Genomic DNA, 23,615 nt, shown 5'->3' with positions numbered 1-23,615 from the left:
ACGAGTTACGAAAAACTCCGGATTAATGGAGACAGGAACGGTAATAGAAAGCAATATTGACCTCATTTCTGTCAATTTAATATACTTTATTGCTGAAACTTAATAAAAGTAGGAATAAACCGCGAATAATAAATGGCCATACCCTGTTCTTCAGTTCATGATGATATTTCTAGGCAATATGAAGATTAAGTGAACATTCAAACTAAAACTGACTTGAGTAAGTTAATGGGGAAAAACTCCCTATGCCAACTAGAATAATATTGATCTCGTTGCACAGGATAATATAGCAATACAGAAGTTAAAGCAAATAGAAAACAAATCTCAGTTTAACGTCTTACGATTATCCCCTTTAGGCTAAGTAAGACTTATGATTAAGGCAAGTGAATTGAGTCGGTGGAATGATAATGTGGGAGGAAACTAGTATCCCGCGAAAAAAACATACGAAGTAGTTAAATGGAGAGTATACAATGTCATTGGCACAATTAAAAAAACGGAAAATTTTTCGGCGGATCTATTACTGAATCAGTTTGTATTTGACAACTTACGGAACCACGAATTGTAGGGCCATCCCGTGCGTAAGGTCTGTAGGGTAGTTGCCGTAAGTCACGTCAATCTTCACGAAACTTAAGTTTACCGTTTGATTCATTACTGCGACTCAAAATTTTAGCCATCATGAACGATCATTTTAAATAGCTTAATACTACAGTAATGCCGCGAGGTACATTCGTGTCCAAACTTGTTGCATATCTATAAATATGTTGATGTAGGAATATAATTTGATAACTAATTCAACAGATATTTTTTTTATGTTAGTATGTGTGTAACGGCAAAGACATGTACTGTATGTGGCAAATTTCATGTCAAAAGAGCAGTAAATAAGAATAAAACTAAAATAACTTGTCCATTTAGCAACATTTTGTTTTACTCTAATTTTCGTATTTATAATTATTTTTCTATGAAATTTACCACAAATATGTATTTCCCGATTATACACACAGTATTAGAAGTACCCTGCATAATTATTATCGAATTATATTCTTACAAGAAGACAGTTATAGATATGCGACAATCATTCTGGACATTAGTGTACATTAATGGGAAATCTCTTATGGATGTGTGAAAGTCAAGTCTGCGCAAAATTATATGCGTTTGGTATAGAATTACGTCTCGTCTATCTACATTGTTGGCCCCGTATGAGATTGCCTGACTAGTTGGATGGTAAAAGCTGCAAGTTCTACACGTACGAGAACTTCCAGATTTTAACATAATCTTCCACATTCTTCCTTCACGCGTAAAAACTACATATCAAAACCAATCCCAACGGAAATTATCGTGTCAATGAGAAAAATCACCTCACGCTTAGTGCAACTATTATCTTCGAAAACTTCAGTTGGGGGCACTAGCTGAAAACAAACCTCTGGCCTTAAGCTGATACACCGCCAATCACGGGAAATTCCGTGGAATCATTGAGACTTCCTTAGACAAACTTCGGAAATTATCAACTGACTTTTCAGTTTTAGTCATCTATTTTGCAGTCAGAAATTATGGTAGCTTAAAGTCTTATCGCGTCGTAAAAGTAGGTATGGATTGAAGGTTAAGAAAACTGAATACAGAGATCTGCTTATTTTTACCCTATGCGTAACTAAAAAGTATTATCAGGGTGTCTACTAAATGTTCATTTTCAAATTCCAGGTTTTATCAAGGTTTTCAAGGTTTATTTTTCCTTTTTTTCCAGGTCTATTCAGTAGACTGATATTTATTGTAACCTGTATAAGTTACTGCAATTTTATATATTCTTAAAAAAAAAACTGGTTATAATTAGAGAGCGCATATCGCAAGGAATAGTTTCTTCAAGTGACAAGATGAAAAGAAAAAACTGTGAAATGTTGGGTCTCAAAACATTTTACACAAGAAAATGTTTAATTAAAATATCCCCTACCAGAAGGCCGGTTGAGAAAAATGTGCAGTAGCTTTAAATATCCTAATGTAGGAATACTATACAGGGGTGAATCTTAATTAAACTGACAAACTTCGAGAAATGATTCTTGGCACCCAAACAAAAAAATCCTCTTTAACTCTTCTCCAGGGCGCATAGTTTCCGAGCTAAAAGGTGCCGAAAGTGTGGAAAAATGAACTTCCGACGCCTATATTTCCAAAATTATCCAAAGTAGAGAGTGCTGCTTAAAATCTCACAAATGAAATCATATGTTCAGAACAGATAAGACTTTCCTAAAGAGATATTAAGTTGCACTCTCTACGTTGGATAGGTTTGGAAATATAGGCCTCAGAAGTTCATTTTTCCACACTTTCGGCACCTTGCAGCTCCAAAACTATGTACTGTGGAGAAAAGTTAGAGGAATTTTTTACCTGTTTCGGGCTCGGGAATCACCTCCCGAAGTTTATCGGTTTAGTTAAGGTTCACCCTGTATAATAGTAAATTTCTGTCAAAAACATTACTTCAAATAAACTAATATTATAGTAGTAGCACGTGAGTGTTGATGAACAATGACAAAAATGGCGGGAAAATAGCTTACTCACTGCTAATTTATGGGATAAAATACCACAAGAGTATTTTACTACAAGCACTCCCCTTTTAAAGTACTCTTGTGGTATTTTATGCTAAGTACTGGTAGGGCTTAGCGGTGAGTAAGCTATTTTCCCGCCATTTTTGTCAAACTAATATTAGTTTAGAAGTAAGAGGAAAATGATCATATATAATACAATTTTTTAACGCAAAGTAGTCCATATTGTTAAACGATACTGCACATTCTTCTTGGATGGGGACTGGTCATGGGTTATATTTTATTTAAAAATGTATTGTAACATGAAAGTTTAAAAAACTGAAAATGTTATGGAACCACGCACATTATATGACCAAATATACAAAACAACTTTCACAGTGAAAAGTTTTTGACATTCAACTTCTAGAGTTCAACATCCCTTTTAACTCTTTCGCCTGTTCCTCCAATGCATCTACTTCTGCTTCGGTGTCAGTATTCTTTTCTTCTTTAATTCCAACTCTTATTTTCTTCTTAATATCTTTCTTTTCTCAAGCTGTTCTGTCTTCTTTTTCACCGCGGTCTTTCAGATATTCATTTCTTCTGCTTGATGCATTCCTCACATACTGGATCATATTCTTTGTGATATTCATATTACGTGTGTCACCAGCAACACGCACAGCAACCAACACACTTCTCTGGGCAATCAAGCACTCCTCTTGGAGATTTTCAACAATGCACTCTTTGTTAATGGAGAAACTCCTTTCCACTGCTGCGTTGCTATGGAAAAGTACACATATCTTATGCATGAATGTTTTAAACGCATTGGATACACCTTCTTTACTTAACAGATCATGGAGAAAAAAGTCTAATCTGTCATTTTTGTAACTGAAATTTGACAGTTTTCGTGCTGTCTTGGTCTGAACAAAATTTTAAATATTCCAAATTCACCATATCGGGATTTACAGGTGTTATTTGCTCCTTTTCGACAAATGTCTCCAGGGCGAGTGTGATACGTGATTCACGAAGGGTTTCAGCGTTGGTCATAGTTTCTGGAGACAAGCAATTTGCGGCTCTTGTTACACTGTATTTTAAATGACATTTTAGCATGTTTTTTACACAGTTCTTGTAAGAATCTTCTGCATTCTTTCTTAAAGTTCAATATATCAACATCCTTCACTCCTTTAAGCGATGCAATCGCAGAAAATCCAACATCAACTAGATTAAGTGGTTTTAAGATGTCCTTATCAAAAACATCTATTGAGGTCAGTTTTTTTTAAGTTTTAGCTACTTTTAAGACATCATCTTTCACGAAGCGGCTTAAACTACGAATCAACCTGATTAGGTCATTCCATAGAAACGGTAGTAATGAACTGTCTGTCTGGTACTTAGTGAGGAATTCTTCTAATTCTACAGATACGGACTGGAGGAACCCTAATCTAGCAGGCAGCAGTACATCAGAGATGTGCGCTTTTACTTTAGAGGAGTTTGATGTTTCAGGAGGTTTTGTTTTCACTGCATCAACATAAACTTTTAAGGCAGGAATCATAGTTATGGCACGGTTCATAACTTTAGAATTCTCCACCCACCTAATAGAACAAAATTTAAGAGGGAAAACTGCTGTTCCAGATGCTGCCATGAAGTCTGCTCTTCTTGAAGGGAAGTCCTTGAATAAATAGTACAATGCTCTCAAAAACTCTGTCACATTCCAACCAGCTTTGGTATGTGCAGTCTTAAAACCCCATTAACAATATTAAAGAGCACGTTCCTGTCTCCAAAAGCTGTGGACCTTCACCATTTTCTTCACTCAGATAGGCCTTCAAATCACTCAGAAATTTCAAATTAACGTTGGGGCCATCAAGAGAAACCTGAAGTAACTTACAAAAACCGACACCCTTGTCCTTGAAAGTATTTATAAATGCACTACAAATCCTGGGCAGCAGCATATCCGAGGAATATTGATGTTAAATAACGTGTTAAAACTATTTTCGTCACTGTGCCAGAAACGAACTACTAAGTCCATTTGATTTTTCTGTGAGATAGTGTTTAGGCTTTCGTCGAACGATACTGCAAAACATTCACAATTTTGTAGTTCACGAAGTAACGTCTGTTGGAAATATGGACCCAATCCAAAAGTGATGACATAACCTATTTTGTCTTTGTGTAACTGCATATTTTTTAGCGACTCCACACTCAGGAAACATTAAAGAAAACAAATCCATCGCACTCGCTTGGCTTCTGGCCGATGCATAACTTGTAAGTTTGTGTAATGTCCAGATTATTTCTGCTTTCGTTACTTGATCTTTGATAAGATAACTCTTTATTACACCACTAGTTTTAGCTGGGCTTTCATTTTTTTCCTGAACAACTGGAGTAGATGATGTGCCAGTCACTGAACTGGAAGACGCTGCAGAATATTTTGTACAGGAAGGCTTCTTGTTAATATTGCTTGAGAACTTTACGTCGAACATTCTGTATTAAGAGCTTTAACAGCTATTTGATGTTTCTTTCCTTTTTCATGAGATTTCAATGATCCAGCTCCCATATTTGAAATGTCAAAATCAGCTCTGCAGAGTTTACCTCATATTTGAAATGTCAAAATCAGTTCTGCAGAGTTTACAAACTGCTTTAAATGGATCGTTGTACCTAATAACTCATTTCCACTGGCCTTTCCACGAGTCCTGGAATTTAGTTTTACTTTTCCCTATTTTAATGGCTGAAATATAAAATGTTAATTGTTCGTGTGTAACAGGATTTATTGCAAGACTAGTAAAATGTTAACCTAAAACAAAAAGTGATTCCGTTAAGATGTGGGCAATTTTACTTTTTTCCGGTGATACACCTTTCGGCCACCGGGAATGGTGTTCACTGCGACATCCGCGGGCTTGGACTCCTGTTAAAAAGCTTCGGCACAGGAGTATAAGTGGAATGTTGTTCCAGACCTGTCTACTACTCTTGCTACAGAAACATGTAAACCAATGTCTTCACAAAGCAGCAAATAAGCTTGATTCATACTATGCAAATAAGCAGCAACTACAGAGAAAGCTTCTGGCTTGTATGCCAGATCCCCTCAGTGTAAGACACAAACTTAATAGATCATGAAATTTAACTTTTTCAATTACCTTACTCTCATCTCGGGGACTAATTTATCTCTTTTTGTAGTTACTGTTATTCACAATAACCATGCCAAACAAATAAAATCTTATTCAGTCTCTTCTTGTACCCTCAACCTACTTTCCAAAAACATTCACTGCCCGCACTCTGCTCACGTCTGTCTGTCTTTCTCAACTACGTCTCCACTGAATAAGTTATTATTGGCTTTTAATTTATGCTGTGGTATATAGCTTTCTTGCATTTTACAAAAATATACTTATTCCATACCAATTCCAAAAACAATATTTTAAAAACAATTTTAAAACTTCCAGGTTCCTCGTTTAATTCCAGGCTATTTCCAGGTTTTCCAGGTCCAAAAGTAAATTCCAGGCTAATTCCAGGTTTTCAAGGTTTTCCAGGTCAGTAGACACCCTGATTATAGTTTTCTTGAACATTTTTACACTAGTAAGATAGTATTTTAATCTTTTTTTTTAAAGAAAGCGTATTTAAAAAACGTTGAAATGTTATGAAAAATTGAAAATTTTTGAACTTCTGAATGTTACCCCTGTGTATTATTTATGCGTGTATGTTAACCCCTAACCCCAAGTAGATAATCCCGCTTTACTCGAAAGCTTCTTACATACATAAAGTCATCTTTAAAATCATGCAACATTATTCGACTTATGCCCCATGTGTAAAATGTCACCGTTGTATAACGTAGATAAATGAGTTAAGGTTGGAAGTTTTAGGGACACAGTTGAGCCATTGTTGAGTTAAAAGCATATGAATGGAAGCTTTAAGGTTGACGCATGAACTTTAAAAATAACCGAACGAAGATCATTGTTGTCAACATATCTGGCAATTGTTTAGCGTACATCTTGCTAGTCTTCAGAAAAATATCAAGGTGCAAGGTTACTGTTATGAAAGACTTCATGAAACTTTGCAGGCTAATTCGAAACAACAACCTTACAGCAAGTAACAGTTGGATTAACGAGTACCCATCCCAACCGACAATGCATGTAAAAAGTTTGATTGGATTGGATTTGTCTTAAATTTAGTGTCCCTTCAGCAACAAGGTTATATGCCACGTGAATCTACAGCTTCACGTGGGATCCAACCACGAGCTCCACCGGGAATCGAACCCGGGCCAAGCCAAAGGTGTGTACGCTAACCTCTTAGATGTACAACATAACTGAGCGAAGTGTGTATCATCTGAACACTTTCGTTGTTTGCGTATTATATATGTTCTTGAAATACTTTCGGCAGACTACTTTTATCGATTTTTGTCCATTAGGTACCGCACTGTGGAGGAGGAAGCCGTATTCCGCCTTCATTTCTGCTGTCTCGGAGTATCAAGTGATAAAGGATTGAGAATTACGAACTGACATATTACTAAGAAGTTTCGAGTTTAAATTAGAAAGCTGAATCTGATTCGGTTGAAGAATACTTGATAATTCTATGGAGTTTTCACCTTAATTTGAAAATTATGTACGGAGCATCACCTACTGTTCTGGAATCTTGCGCAAGTTCTTCTACCTGAATTTACAGCACTAGGAGAAACTAAACTTTAAATTTGTGAGCATAGTTTGATGAACTTGTAGCACGGCTCTTCAGGGCATTCTATTCTCTAAGTCAATTGAAGTGCGGAAAAGGGATGCTAGAAGCACTCGAAAATTTTAGGAAGGATTAAACTCACCGTTCAGTTTTATCTGGACTAGTGTGAAGGAGATTTTTGCATTAAATTCATTCGACCTCGCGTTCGTCAACCCTCACTAGACAAGACATCCCTCACTTATGGAGGTTGAGGTCTTAAGCATGGGATTTAAATTGGTGGCGTTCATTAAATTATGCATTGGTCTCCATTCAGACGTTACACTAAGCTTGAACTTAATGTTTGGGATATTGAGTATAATACGTAACTAGATTAATATGTAATTCCATGTCATAAGGGGTCTCACCGATCAAGTTAAACAGGTTCAACTGGGCTGTGTGTTCTCAGCGCGTCGATCCCTAACCCCATTAATTTACTTAGCAACAGTGCACTAAGTTGCTAGCAGTTGTCTCATGATACGGGGTTGAGTCGTCACAAAATGTATCAAGTACTTTCTTTTAATTTGTTCGGCACTGGTTACTTTAACTGATGACTGTGAGCGACAAACTACTATACAACCAAGAGTACCAAAAGTTCTGAGATTAGGTTAATATTTTGGCAGAAAAAAAAACATCTATTTTAGGCCATATTAGAAAGCTAGTCCGCATGAATGTGGTTCTCTACATCGCATATATATAAAAACAAAATTTAAAATTATCAATTAGAGCAGGAGTACCTTACAAGACTGGTCTCTTGAACACCTTCTATAAGTCTTGACCTAAGGGAGTAAGTGTTTTGTATGCAAACTAACATTGTGAATAACCCAATATTTGCTAAGGAACTGCAATAACCACCAGACCACGGAGAGCATAAATTACGCTTATATCAATGTTATCAGAATCCTATACACAATAAATGCAGAAATTCATTACCACTTGCGTGTACCTGAACCATGGATTTGCTTTCAGTTCATTTACCTATTTCAGTCCACGTTTATTGCCTAAGCATTTCACCGGAACGTAGTCCTTGAAACGACATATGGAAGAAGTAGCGCCGCAGTTTTCATTACTAAGGTGTACAAGCTTCATATTCGCTTCCCATTTTATGTTTAAAACACCAGCAGAATTTACATTACCAGCAGTAGTTATTAAGATGCTTTAATTAGGAACTGACTAGCGCTACAGTCCTTCAAATTCCAAAGAGAAAAAGTGATCGGGTGCTATGAGCTGAATGTATCAATAGCCATCCAAGCCTGTCAAACTGTATATGGTAATATCAGGGTAAGAGTTTCTTCCCGCTTAACTACAAAATAAGAAAACTTCGTCTTCAAACACTGACCATCTCTTGTGAATATAGAACGCAACCATGGAAATCTCAGTTTCTGCCTTCGATTCCGAAAAATCAAATTCTCAAACTAAAAATACATCACTAAAGTTCATTCAACGAACCTTCTGATCCTGATGTAAACATTGCAGAATTGTATTACTCCGCCAGTCATCGGATGATTGGCTATCGGTCAGCGCTTCTTTAGAAAAGCACGTGCTTGTACCCTGTCGATGTTTTACTTATTCCCCGCATATGACCATATTGTTAACTGTGATTCGCGCTAAAGTTGGGTCAAAACCATTTTCAATGCATGCGTATTCTCTTTTATTGCATTAATTCAATTTAAGTTCTTAAAGTGTTGTTTGTTGACTAATTGTAAGGAATTCTGGTAATGAGCCTTATAAGCAAGGACTATTTTCTTCTACCGCATGGGTGTTCCAAGGCTCTAACCAATAAAATCGAACAATCACCACGTGTATTTGTTTACATAAGGTACTGAACGTTCCTTGAATAAACTTTAGGTAGAAAATTAAGGGACACACCTACGTCGGGGTCCACCAGATCCGAACCCCACCATTAAACTTTGTAACTATATATTTCTATACTTTAAATAAAGCTATATTTGTTGAACAAAAATGATTTGATATGGCCTAAAAATTTGATCTATTCATCTATTCTCTTATAAAAACAATTTAGTTTTTGAGAATATAACTGGCAGTGCTTATCCTCTAAGGTGAGAATAAGCTCAATACTACATAGTATCCCGTAGTATTGGAATCCTCCCCTTAATTTTAGACCCTCCAACAAAAATGAGTGAGCGCCTGTCAACATCACATCTTACGAGTCTTACGGTTCTGTTCAATAACTGTCTTACTGAACTTCATACGTACCTTCATAAATAAAAACCTACTTCAATACCGAAACATTTTGTCGAACTACACAAGCTTTAGTAAGTCTGCGAGACAAGTTTTTCCTCCTGTGGCCAAAACTACTACGGTCTTAAAATAACCACACAATTGTCAATATTGCCTAGCTCAGGGGAAAGGAAGCTAAGGCCACCAGGGCAGCCTTTTGGGCTTTGTAAAAAAGTTAAATTATAGGGATACACAATCACATAAGGAATATAACGTATCAAGAATATTGAAAAATATCGCAGCTATGCACCTTAAAGATTAACAAGTTAAAGATTACCATCCTAGAACAGAACCTGATATCCCGATGCCGTCAACAAAAGCTATTCGAAATCATGAGAGAGAAAGTGAAAGAACTAAATTTTCTTTGTCTTAATACGTTAGTGTTATACATTTTCATGTAATTGCTGCAATTATGTAACAAATTACTACAAAAACTAGATCTTCAAAAAGATCATGTGTGGCCTTCTTGGGAAATTTACATTGTTTCATGTGGCCCCTGAAACAAAAGTTCACCGCTCCCCCTAGCTTAAAATTTGCTATACCAAATTTTGTTGCTTTGCTATGTACGCAATAGTTCTCTAACACTAGTCACGTGTTTAGTGGCGTAAAGAACAATATAGTAAATACGTCTATATTGCGCTTACTACGACCTACCAATACAGGCCTAAGAATATAGTAATCACACTATATGCCAAGATTACTTATCCTTTGAAGTTGTATATTACTCTGATTACTCTAAGCAGGAAAATAAGTTATGCTTCCTGTATCATACTAGACTTACATGATACACGGAACAATGGCAATACATAAGGAAAAAACACAGTAAATATAGATTATTCGGTTCTGACTTCATGTGACTCAGGAAGTATCAATTGGTCAAAATTTCACTATAAGATGTTAACATTAACGAGGAAAATGCCAAAGTGTTGAAATCATTTCATGCCTGCAAAGAGCCATTGCATCAAATATTGCATCAACAATATATAAAATACAGGGTGAGGAAAAAATCTCTTAACGATCCAATATCTCGAAGTATAAATATCAGCAAAACAAAAATAACACGTTGTAATAGTTTTGAAAAAGCTATCCAACGATACCAAACGCAACACTCTATCCCCACCCCCTTCGGGGCTGCAGGGGAATCTTTAAAATTTTAAATGGGAACCACTATTTCTTATTGCACATTTGAATTCTCAAGAAAAAGTGATCTGACCCAAATTGAAAGGTGTCTTCGCAGATGGCGCTTGAATCGACACAAGAAAAGGCAGTGCAGCAAAACTTCACGAAAATGTTGTCAGTCCCGTGTTTAATGACCGTACAAGTAGCGTATTGGATTGCTGAGTAAGATTCTGAGTTCGATCCCCGTTCAAGGCAAACTTTCTTCTTTTACTTCCCCAAATAAATTCAATACGTTTTAACTTCAATTAGTGCGTTTTTGAAGTTCCATAGAAGACAACTTTCGACAATTGTTTTGGAAACTAGCTTTATGAAGTAGTTCTTAGTAATGGGGTTAGAGTTCATAGGATTATTTCCAACAAAAATAAAACATTTTTGTCGCCATTTGTATTTTCTTGTAAATAAATATGGACTAAGTTAAAATGTATGAATTCATTACTTGGGTATAAAAATCACAAAAGTGTTACTCTATGCGGGAATAGAACTCTCAACCTCTGAGTCCGCAGTCCAGTGCGCTAACCGTATATCTACAGAGCACAATACTGAGAGGCCACATCTTCATTATGTTTTGAAGCCCACTTTTTTGTGTGTCGATTCAAGTGCCATCCGTGAAGGCACTGGTTTCAATTTTGGGTCAACTCACTATCACTTTTTCTGGAGAATACAAATGTGCAATAAAAAATATAGGTGTCCATTTAAAATCTTGAAGTTACGCCCCGTAGGGGTTGGGGATAGGAGGTTGCGTTTGGTATCATTGGAGATTTTTTTTTTACAACTATTTAACACGTGTTATTTTTGTTTTGCTAATCTATGTTTCGCAAGATATTGAACCATTCTGGGACTTTTCCGCACCCTGTATATAAGCACTCGTATAACCGACAATGACATTTAGGTTATTAATCCCTCTTTCCCCCACCAGCCCCACACACTCGCACATGCGACGAAAGGAAACTGGTTCACAAACTCAAAATACGTCAATAGGGTAGGCCTCGAACACCCAACCTTCGAAAAGGAGAACCGTACGTTACTTATAAATAATTGATCTAATATTACCCTATGAGCAAGGTCTTCACTGGCAATATTTAAAGCAGGGATGCAAATAAGCAACAATTTTCCTAGCCCGAGAAAAGAAGCTACTAGTCCACATCCTCCAATAGAAATCTTTTACTTACCCTCGGTATGATATTAAATACTCGCCCGCACCGATGAACCACTCGCCCCGGGCGAGTAATTATTTGCATCCCTGATTTAAAGTATTCAAAGTAAAATTACCATCCATCCTCTTTATCCGACAAATACCCTTTGTGAAAGTTCTTCGCGGGCATATAGAAAAAAAGTGCCAGCGTAGAAGACAAGATAATGTTGTAAGCACAACTTGTGAAGAAATCCGCTAGTTTGGCCGCTCAAAGCAAGCTTGAAATTAACACGCAAACATCAGTTGCTTGTAATAAAGCTACACGCGAAATGAAAACTTGGAAATTTAATTTGTTAAAACACAGCATAACAAAACGTGCTAATGAGAGAACAAAACCATGTGTACTACATCTAATGTGCACTGTGTAATAGAAATGTTCTAACATTTCCATTACAATAGACTAAGAACTCAATTTTAAGGGATTAAATCGAAAATAGTATCAACCACGTGATTAAATTTTAGATTCTCCCGAAAACTAAAATACCGAGCATAATGGCTACGCTATTATTTACTGTTAAAAGGATTATATGTAACTTTTATGACATGTTCTGTACATTTCTAACAAGTAAATCTCCCATAATCCCTTCCTCGTAGATCCTGAAGTAAATTCCCATACAGTAAGTAATTGATTTACAAGAAGAATATGGAAATTAATACTTAAAATGAATACGGATACTTTGGTTGTGTCCGGTAGAGAGACTTGCGAGCTACCGTGAAAATTCGCAGTAGTAATTCACTACCGGGTTGGCCACACTGAAATTGCACCCGTATCTATAACTGCAATAGCCAAACTGTTTTGGAAGGCAGTTCTTCCAGCAAAAAGATTAGTAGAACTATGCAATTGATATGCCAACCAAATCTTACGTGTGGACAAAGTAATTGCTGGAATATTCAGTGTTCTTAACAATTTTGTAGCAAGAACCCTAGATCAAGGTGGTCAAGTAGATATTATCTACACCGATTTTGCGAAAGCATTTGATACAGTGAATCACAAGGTACTAATAGAGAAACTTCTTCAATTTAACTTCTCCGCAGAGTTAATTGGGCTGTTCGAGTCGTATTTGAGAGACCGAAGGCAGTTCGTTGTATATAAGGGATACAAGTCAACCGAATACTTGCAACTATCTGGTGTTCCACAAGGGTCAAATTTGGGTCCACTACTATTTGTAATATTTATAAATGATCTTCCTAGATGTATAACGTATTCCCACAAATTGTTGTATGCCGATGATCTCAAACTTTTTAGATGTATAAATTCCATAAATGATTGTAATCAACTTCAACAAGACATAAATTCAGTGGTGCAATGGTGTCAAAGTAATTTATTGAATGTAAATATTAGTAAATGTAAAATCATGAGTATTACAAAACGTAAAAAACCAGTGCAATTTAAACATTCAATTAATGAGACTCAACTACCCGTTGTAAGTACTGTCAATGATTTAGGAGTAATGTATGATACGAAATTTACATTTGAACCTCATATTGATAAAATAATAAATGAAGCGAACAGAAATCTTGGGTTTATTCTAAGAATTAGTAGGGAGTTTCGTAAACCTGCCACACTTCATAAACTGTATCAAACTTACGTTCGATCCAAACTCGAATACGCGACGCTTGTATGGAACCCAGATACAAAAATTAACTCACTAAAAATAGAAAAAATCCAGTCCAAATTTCTTAGATATCTTGTATATAAGGAAACAAACATTTTCCCAAGAACTGAAAACACTAATTCATTAAATAGGAACTTTGAAACTCTAACCCTCAAACAAAGAAGAACGTTATCTGACATGATATTTTTGTACAAGGTACTTAATAATAAATTAGACTGCAACGAATTGCTTTCGAGCTTTCAAATAAACGTTCCAGGTAGGAAAACACGTCCAGAAAACTATAACTTCTTTTATTGTGCAAAAGCAAGGACTAATATCCTAAATAAGTCGCCAACATGGAGGATTAGTGCAACCTACAATAGACTCTTAAAAATTACAAATAATATAGATATTTACGCTTATTGCCTCACAAGGTTTAAAAGGGAAATTGTAAATATATTATTTCATGAAAGATGAACACTGTAATTGGGTATAATACCTGTTGTGTTCTGTTTCAATAAATAAATAAATAAATAAATAAATAAATAAATAAATAAATAAATATTGCGATGTTGAAAACAAAGGGAAGTTGCAATACCACTCTCCCTAGTTTGTGACAAAAAAAAAAAAAATCACTTTTCGCAGCGTAAAACAATTCAAGTTCAATAGTATTCCTGGATTCGTGTACCAAGGAGAGGGAAGTCTTGGGAAAGACAAGACAGCAAAGAGTTATGGTAGACATTTATACGATACTGGATAGGGGAAATTGAGTAAGATATTGGAGCGAGTTCTACTACAAAGTTTTTTTTTTTTTTTTTTTTTTTATGCACATAATGTACAAAAATCCATTAACAAGTCTGCCATAAGAAAATATACAATAGAAGACACGTAACCAGTGATAACACTATCGTAAAATTAACTTTTTTGTCCGAGGTACGCAGCAATGGTAAGGCAGGTCGAAGTTGTATGAAAAAGTCAAATACTTGAGATTTTCAATTGAATTGGATACGAAAAATGTATTTAGTGACTATACAAGGGGCAAATACGTAGAAGAGAGAAAATACCCACGCGACGGCCCTGCTTGAGCCTGAGCCTTCTAAATGAGATATTAAAACATATTTGTAATTATTACTGCATTAATGTAAATTACCCTTCATAATATTACTAAATAGAACAATATCATGGTGATGGAGCAAACTTTTCAGTGTCTTATCTCAAGGAGACTTACGGAAGTGTTACTTTCCGATTTAAATGAAACTTTGCACATTTGTAGAACATCGAAGAAAAATACTTTTTTTTTTTTTTTTTTTTTTTTTTTTGTTTCGGCAATGGGAGAAACCATCCTTTGAACATTAGGGGTGTTCTTTAAGCGTAGACCGGAAATAACTAATTTAGAAAACATACTGCCAGGGGGTTTCAGGACAACTGATTCAGAATCTGACGTCAAAATTACAAAATTCAAAATGACGGATCTAATATAGTGATTACAATTACAAAGTGTCCTCTGGTTTGAAATTCTCTGCACTTAACCAAGAACAATTTACTGCGAGGAGGTTTCAGACCAATTTGAAACCTATTTCTGTACTCATTTTAATGGGATGCTTGATTAAAGTGAGTCTCTGCACCTCTCACTATAGCGTTTACAAGAGAAACAGCAGAAAGTGTGGCACAGTCAATAAATCCATGACTTACAGCTACACCATATAGCCTTAAACTTCTGAAAATTGTATTGTTATCACCGTTGTTAATTATTTTGTAGGAGAAGAGTGGAAAATTTGGCCCTATAGTCCAAAACAACCTCTTTTAATCTGAAAATGTCCTTGTGAAAGGATCAAATTCGGGAAAATTAGCATCAGGTCTTGTGAGATCAGGGTTTTAAGAAGTTTTTCTCCCAGAGTCTAATGCAAAGTCTATTTTGTTATTCGATTCGTGTAGTCGTCACAATCAACTTTTCAACCTATTTTACGAACAAAGGTGTATCTCAAAATAGAAACCATTCGGCACTAACAACTTTTAGGATTCAGCCTCTTAATGTGTTGGCTTTAGGCCATGGAAAAACTTCTTGAGGCATTTTATTGATTGTAACAATTTTAACAAATTTACACGTTTTACTGATTGTAACAAATTTATATCTCCGTAATAATATCCAAATCACTGATTCATGATCAGTTTTCTCCCAGATTTGCAAATCTTATTAGATATGCGTGATACAAAAAGTTATTTGGAAGATCGTGCTGCATTTTGCGATTTGTCACAGTTATTGCTGTAATAAGGTGAGCTTGGCGTAAACAATGTTTATGCTTTTTTTTTTTTTTTTTAACCGATATATCCTTACTGTGAAGTGTTTTCTCCAATTCATAATTATAACAATTGAGAATATGTGAAGTTTTAACAGTGAGAGGCGAGGGGGGACACTATACATAAGCACCCCGAATAAGGAGGGGTGCAGAGACTCACTTTAATCAAGCATTCAGTTAAAAGGGTTTCAAATCAATAGAAAGGGATTTCAAATAGGTCTACAACCCTCTCATAGTAATCTCTGCCAACTATAATTGTTTTTAGCTCTTAAGTGCACAGAATTTCAAACCAGAAGACATTTTGTAATTGTAATTACTATATTGAATCCGCCATTTTGAATTTTGTAATTTGACTCAGCTGTTCTAAAAAGCCCCTGGCAGTGTGTTTTCTTCTATATTAAATGATTGTTTTCTGTCTATGCTTGAAGACTACCCCTAACGTTCAAAGGCTGGTTTCTGCCCTTAAATCTTCACAATTGCCGAAACAAATCTTATTTTTCGATATTCTACAAGTATGCAAAGTTTAATTCAAATCGGTGAATAACACTTTCGTAAGTTTCTTTGTTAGTTACGTCAGCTACATATCATCCAGGTTTTCGCAAGGCGAGATTTTGGTTGAGATGCTTCACCCGCAAATCAACACATCAAATACTGACTTGTGATGAATGCTAAACTACAAAATAGAAGTATGCACAAGTGTGTATATATGGGCTGATATAGCTTTCTGTTGATATATTTTTATTGATTCCGTGCGATACATTCCAATTTGCGACAAGGTTCTTGTATCAACCAAATAATAGTTCCAGTTTGTGACCAACCGTTAATTGGTTCTTTAAATGAATCAGGAGAATAGAAGTGATACAGGTTGCCAGATATTTTTCCCCTAAAATTTTTAAGTATTATAAACTACGTAGAGGAAACGAGTATAAACTACTACAAAATTCTGTAAATCAGGTTTTAAATCAAAATAAAGTGAAAAATATTTCATTTGCGTATCCTTGGAATACCAATATCGGGTTCAAATGATCTAGACCTTCAGAAATATTGTAATGTTCATCTATTTTATTGATTACTGTTAGGCACACGCACGAAATGCCATGATTTGTTCTTTCATCGTCCTAGATATTTTTTCTGAAGTTTTGTTTTTTTAAGTTACATCCCTTATTTTTGAAAGCAAAATATTGATGGTAATGCTTTTACTGTTGAGTTTCCTCCGACGTCTCCTTTTTTTTCACCGTGCAAGAATCTAGATTTAGGATCAAAAATGGTTGAAATAGGAAAATAGGGAAAATGCACCCTGTTTGACAGGAAGACTAGTTATAAAATGCAAGTAAAAAGATGTGTAGGTAGATAAGTAATTTCTGACGGCAGGCAGTCTTTCCTCCCGTAATCCATTCTTTCAAACCACATGACCAGGTTGTCAACTTTGAAGATATACTTTCTCCGCATTTCTAGATGAACAATCTTACGTCATTTCGTAACTTGTTTCCCTCCCCTACCATCTTTTTGATCAGTGAGATACAATCGTATGAATGGATCAGGGGAGTTTCTATCTGCACCTCCACGGGCAGGAAAAGAAACCCGGCTTACGTGCTTTCTAGAGCTGTCATATTTCCTTGTAAAAATAATATTAATGAACTAAGAGCTAGGTTAAAAACAAAGTTAACATGTAGTATGGGGGTAGGTTAACATCGAGAAATTTTGAACTGCATAAGACAGTTTTCATAATACTTTGGAAAGAGGTTTACCAATCTATTATATAGGAATTTATGATCTCAGCTCAAAACGTTAGACACGGCCTTAATACGTGCCAATTACTCAAGTTCGTCTACCAAAATCTCAGGACTCTGAAACATACATTTCTACTTACAAAAAAGTTCGAGAATTCAATAAAACCTTACCAGAAGATTGCCTTTTTCTAAACCTAATAAATGTTAGAGACAATTGCCATATGAACGGGAGACAACTTATGATTACTTATAAAACCCTTAGTCAAATCGTATAAAATAAAATTAAATCTTATGGGGCGTTTACACTTAGTCGATTTGCGTTCGATTCAGTTGAATTGACGTCACTTTCAACTTAATCGACCGTGTAAACGGGACTTCAACTTAATCGCTTGTTGATCGAAGGAGACTAATCGACTGGCAACTGAATTGAAAGACGTTCTATTTTCTGTGGTTGAAATAATTGAACACATCCATCGATCTGAATCGGCCTAGTTGCTTCGATTTAGTGGCAAATGCAGCGAGTCGATTTAGTCGTGCGACTAAATCGACCAAGTGTAAACGCCCCATAAGTTATACATCCCACGATTATGCGGCTAAGCTAAAGGAGGCTGACGAGAAATGAAGGAAATTGTGAAATGAAGTGGGAGGAAACTGAAGAATCTCAAGGAAACCCATGCACACTGTTTATCCACCACAAAGTTAACTTTGCGCGAGCTGGGATCGAACCCAGGATTCCATGCACCAGAGGTGAATGCTCTACCACTGAACCACCGCTGCCCTAGTATAAAATGAAGTCTCAATTGATAAAACTCATTATAATCATAGGTATATTCTACCATTACTGCAAGGTGACCAGACGTCCCGTTTTAGCCGGGACAGTCCCTTATTTTCAACTGTTGTCCCATTTTTTCTGATTCTCAAAAGGGACACCTAAATGTCCCGTTTTTAAGCAAAAATGACCTAGATATCCCGTAATTATTATTTAAAATATAAATGGTCAATGCAAATTCTACTCTTCCGTGCCAACACTCAATGGTAAGGTTCAGGCGTGCCTAGAATTTCTGAATGTTCAAATGAGAATGGAGTGTTTTGTGGTTTAAGTGGGAATTCTGAGTGTTCAAGTAGTTAAAAGTATTGTTGGGTAGGTCTAGTACTTAAGTTAAAAACTTAGTGTTATAATTCTTACTTGTGTATTTTATAAATTGAAAACACTGCTGTCCTAAAATGCAATGTGGAAGTCTCCCCTCCCCCCGCCCCTCGCCGATTCGTATGCGTCCCGTTTTTGAAAGTAAAAATTCTGGTCACCTTGCATTACTGGCAGGTTACTTGGCGCAACGCGCAACCGACATACGAAGCTCCCATACTCTTCGGTCTTCCGCTAACCTCGGTCTTCATCCTGTACGATTTCTGTTTTGATATCGTCCACTAATTTTAGCCTCCTCCGCCCTCTCCCTATCTTCCCTGCCACCATACCCTCTAGCACGTCTTTCATAATACAATCCTTTCTTAGCGAATATCGACCAGTTGCTCTTCCTTCTCTTAATACCTAAAATTGTTCTCTTCTCCAGTTTCCAACACCTTTGTTTTCCGCTCGACCGAGCAAACATTTAAAAATTTAAGAGACGTAAGTATAGTATTACATAAAACCTTTCTTCAGGAAAATTTGGCCGGAGAAAAATTTAAACGTGAGAATGCTACACTGGAACACTATTTACTGAAGTATATACTTCATAGTGGCATACAGAAGAGAGGTCAAGGATTTACTCCCCCCCCTCTTTGCGCAAGATGTTATGCAAAAATAAACATTTATGTATACAAACATTGATATTCGCTTACAAAGTTAAGCCCTACCCTTTTTGAACTGGTTATGTCACAGTTCTGTAAAAGAATGATGGGATAAACTTTAGAATACATGCTCCAGCAGAGTATCAATAAGCAGAGCCGCTTTAAAATATTATAGTATAGTATAGTATAGTAGGATAGGATGAAGTAAAGTAGGGAAAAGTAGAGTAGGGTCAGGTTAGTTTACGATTAGAGAAGTTTGGACTAATTTTGTTAAAGTTAATTGAGTGTAATTATGTCTGCATAAAGATGCTAGTTGGAGCGGGAGTTGTAAAGTTCACCCGAATGATGTAATCGCAAACAGCTCCGGGGGCGTTAACCAACTCCATGGGGCTTTTGTTTCCCCTAAATGTACTTCGGAGAAAACCACTCCATGTATGGATCAGTTTATTAGAAATTAAACATTTCTGTTTAACGTCCTACGTATGTCTGTTAGGCTAAGGGAGATTATTAAGGCAATGAATGATTAAAATTGGTGGAATGAGAAATTAGGAGGAAACTAGTACCCCGGGAAAACCCACGGACACTTGTCCACCACAAACTTATTTGGGCCGGGGATCGAACAAGGGACCCCATCCACCAGAGGTAAACTCTTTACAACTGATCCATCGTGGTCGACCAAAATTTGTTAGAATATTAAGAGCTGGTTCTCTAGTAGATACCAGGACCATGGGCGCCCGAAGAAAATTTTCTAGGAGGGGGCTCATCTCCCTAGTCGCTATATTACGTTTCGTATTTATTTGTATTAAGAAAACCTTAAATTTAGTGTATTTTCGTCAGCCAGAGGGGGGGCCCGGGCCGTAATTTCTGGGGGGCAGGACGGGCAACTGCCGCTCCAGGGAAGCTCCCCGCTAGGGGGAGCCACTTTAAGACTTTTTTTAACTCCATATACGATAAGAGCATCAAACAGGTTCACTATAGCCTATTACATAACCAAAACAGCACACAAGGTGAATAAAACAAAAATGAGTTGTAGGCCCATTTTAGTACAAACTGTCTACTATTAGGATCCCTAGAAATATTTATTTGTATGGCTTTGAGATTTGTCAATATTGTCTCCTTAAATTGTCATGTATGTAAGGGACCCAGTGAGGTGAGGGAGGACCCACAAAGAGTAAGAGGAAGATTGAAAGAAGGGGCCTATTTTCGAATTTTGGGGGAGGGCCCAAAACTTTTTCTAAGAAGCCTAAATATTAATGCTTTCCCACCAAAAAAAAAAAAAAAATCACGGCGCTGGTAGATACGATTCTTTTCTCTTTTTAAGTGGGGAAATGCGATGCAACTCCTTGTCAATTGTAACCAGCATTCACCTAGTACAACTTGTAAAGTCAAGCTAGAAAATAGAAAGTACTAACTTGATAGTTATAATATATACAACGCAATTACATAATGTTTAGCAATTTGTTGCTCATCGGTGGAAGGTATCGAGTCATGTCGATCATTTCTCAATCAAAATATTTGAGGTAACATAACACGTGTTGTTTACTTTTTTAAAACTTCAAAAGACCAAGTCAAAGTAACGTATGTATATTTTTAAAAATCCAATGTTAAATACATTTAGAACTTTAGATCCATCTGCCTCCCCCCCCCCCCTACTTCTTTCCGACATCTTCCACATTTCAACATATCAAATATCAATTATGTTCCTTGTTATGTCAATTAGGCCTATGCTGAAAATTGACATCTTTTAAAAATACTAAAAGGAACGAAGCCAGGATATTCTCTAACAGAAAAAAAAAAGCTTAGTATTCTATTGAAAGAAATTCAAGTCTAGATAAATTCTTACCAAAAATAAAAACGCACCATTCCAGTTTTTAAAACAACCCGTCTCATTGCGTTCTCACGTTCAAGGACATTAGCGCATATGGATACGCTCTGTTTAATGCCCTGTACTTGTCCAATCTTCGGAGCATTGCCTGCTTGTCTGCCTTTTACACTCAGACATAATAAAGGAAACAAATTATTTTATCGTGCTAATTGAAAGACACCGTGAGTTTAAATTTTACGCGCACTCCTACTGAGTACTAATCATATTGTAGTCTAAGTCTTAAGCGAAAATCAAATCTAGAATCTTTTAGATTTCCAAAGCACAAATGCAATTTTAACTTTCAAAATTTATAAACTTTGAATCAAAATACTGTATAGCAAGGTCAGAAATCATCAAGTAGAAAAATTGAATTTTATGTTTTCACTAATTTCTTGTCTACAGTACAACAATAGATGTAAAACACTCTCCGAAATTGTTAACATTGAGCTCAAAAATTAACATTCTGACGGAACGATTGAAAATTTCTTCTGATATTCCGTTTGTTTCAAGTTCTCAAAGAACTTCCGCCACTGATAATTCTCTCATCTCCTTGGTATACAGAAAGTAAACAAATGGGGCGACCAGACACCAAATTACATCAAAAATAATTAATATATACAATTATAAAGGCCAATTTAACGAACAACCACAAAGTCAAAATTTTTCACCATTGCAAACTTTTTTATTCAATAAAAAGGAAAATACCTATTAAATTATCTTTAGTTACATAAAAATGAATAAAGTTTAAATAAAAATATGCATATGTAATTAATTCTGCTTACCTGTTGCAATGCGGGCATTTTTTTCAGAAGGCCAAGTAGGATTCCTTTGCGATATCCAATATGCCTGGCAGTCCCACAAGTCGATAAAAGCACACAATATGTATTCTTATTTAAAACTAGGAATTGAAACCACTAGAACGCCATCAAGGGTGGTTAAGAAAAAAAAATGTAGCTGCTACCAAAAAAAAAAATTCCCTTCTGCAATGCAGCAGATATTATCGCCCAAGTTCATTCAGTCAACTTGAGTATGGGGAGGACTTAGAATGTTTGCGTCAAAGGGATGTCAAGGAAAAAAATAATTTAAATCTTATTATAAACTTTGCACACTTCACATCGTTGGTTCCTTAATACGGTCTTTTTTCCAGTCCACCCCAAGTTCCTACCCAATTCGATGTAATTCGTTTTTTGCTCCCGTTCGCGTATCTCACTTTCATCGCACACAGCCAGCTGTATGCCATGTGACTACCGGCACAAATACTTATTACGATTGGTGAGCATGCTGTCACGTGCCCTGCGCTGTGAGATCTTAGCGACGCGTTGCCAAACTGCTAGTGTGTCGTCTGCTTGTTAAGTCGCATGAGTGGCGCTCCAAAGTAGAAAAAGAGAGAGAAGGAAAAAAGTAATTTCATATGATGAATTTCTTCATTCGATAATCCGAAGACAATGCAGTCGGTTTTGAAGTTTAATGAACAACTAGCAATCAATAATGTCAACTTTTGTTGAGAACTCGAAACTACCTGGCAACCTGACTACCGGAAATGAATTAGAAGAAAATCGTATACAGGAGAAGCACCTTGTAACGAAGCTGTAGAACTTAAAAAAAAAAAAAAAAAAATCTTTCCTGAAGCAATTAACATATTGTCGTAAATTTTCCCTTTCAAATTTCACACCGTAGTAAGCATAAGAATGGAAACAGCATTCATATACGTGAGACAAAAACTAAATCATTAATTATAATACTGTAGTAAATGTCGAACCTTGTAAGTTTTGTGTGCGATTTGCTTCTGAATTGTTTCTTAAGTTTACTCACAACTTCTCTTTTCCTAATAATAATTGTTTCTTTCTGAAAGAATTATCTGCCATAGTTTGTAATCATTAAAAGTGATACTTAAATAATATGGCTTTAAAGCTTAATAAAGACATTATAACTGTTTGCAATTGAACATCAGCTCTTTTTTTTTTTTTTTTTTTTAACGTTAATACCGTGCCTTTGGTATAGCCAGCGCGCGCACGCCTTTGGGCATAACACGGCGTCCTGGGTTCGATTTCCGGTGATAGAACATTGAACACGTTATGGTTCAAATTCCATATTAAAGTGTAGGTTCACGTCTCGTGAAGCATTGGTTATGAAAAGGGACGCAAAACTTCAACAAAGAACAATTGAAAGTGAAATATTTCAGTTTAACGTCCCACGATTATGCTCTTTAGGCTAAGGAAGACTATGTTTAAGGCAAGTAAATTACGATGTAAGATTTGATGGAATGGGAAAGTAGGAGGAAACGGGAATTAACTCTGAGTTATGTATGTATGTATATGATTAGTTTTCGTCTTCGTTTGTGGACTTGTGGATTCGACCAAACGTTAAGCTGGACGACTTAAAAGTGAAAAAAATAAATTTTTAGTTTTTCCTCCCACGATCTTGCATCGAGAGCAAGGGAGAGGTGGTGATGAGAATAACGAAATAATGGAATGAAGAAAATGGCAGGAAACGGGAGAACCTCGAGAAAACCTGCGGACACGGTTTTTGTCCAGCAGGTCAACATCTTCTA

General features: G+C 36.1%; 1 protein-coding gene across 1 annotated transcript in view; it reads right to left on the bottom strand.

The window, feature by feature from the left end:
* orb (polyadenylation element binding protein orb) overlaps nt 1-22,328 on the bottom strand; it is a 156,435-nt gene extending 134,107 nt beyond the window's left edge. Inside the window, exon 1 of the mRNA XM_081749344.1 lies at nt 21,847-22,328. Within this exon, the coding sequence (XP_081605470.1) occupies nt 21,847-21,864 (18 nt within the window). The 5' untranslated portion in view covers nt 21,865-22,328. The remainder of the gene's footprint in view (nt 1-21,846) is intronic.
* Between the last annotated feature and the right edge of the window lie 1,287 nt (nt 22,329-23,615).

This window comes from Thermobia domestica, chromosome 2 (assembly GCF_964235325.1).
Source record: "Thermobia domestica chromosome 2, izTheDome1.hap1.1, whole genome shotgun sequence".
NCBI lineage: Eukaryota > Metazoa > Arthropoda > Insecta > Zygentoma > Lepismatidae > Thermobia > Thermobia domestica.
The sequence above is the reverse complement of the archived record's forward strand: the minus strand, read 5'-3'. Positions and strand labels throughout refer to the sequence as shown.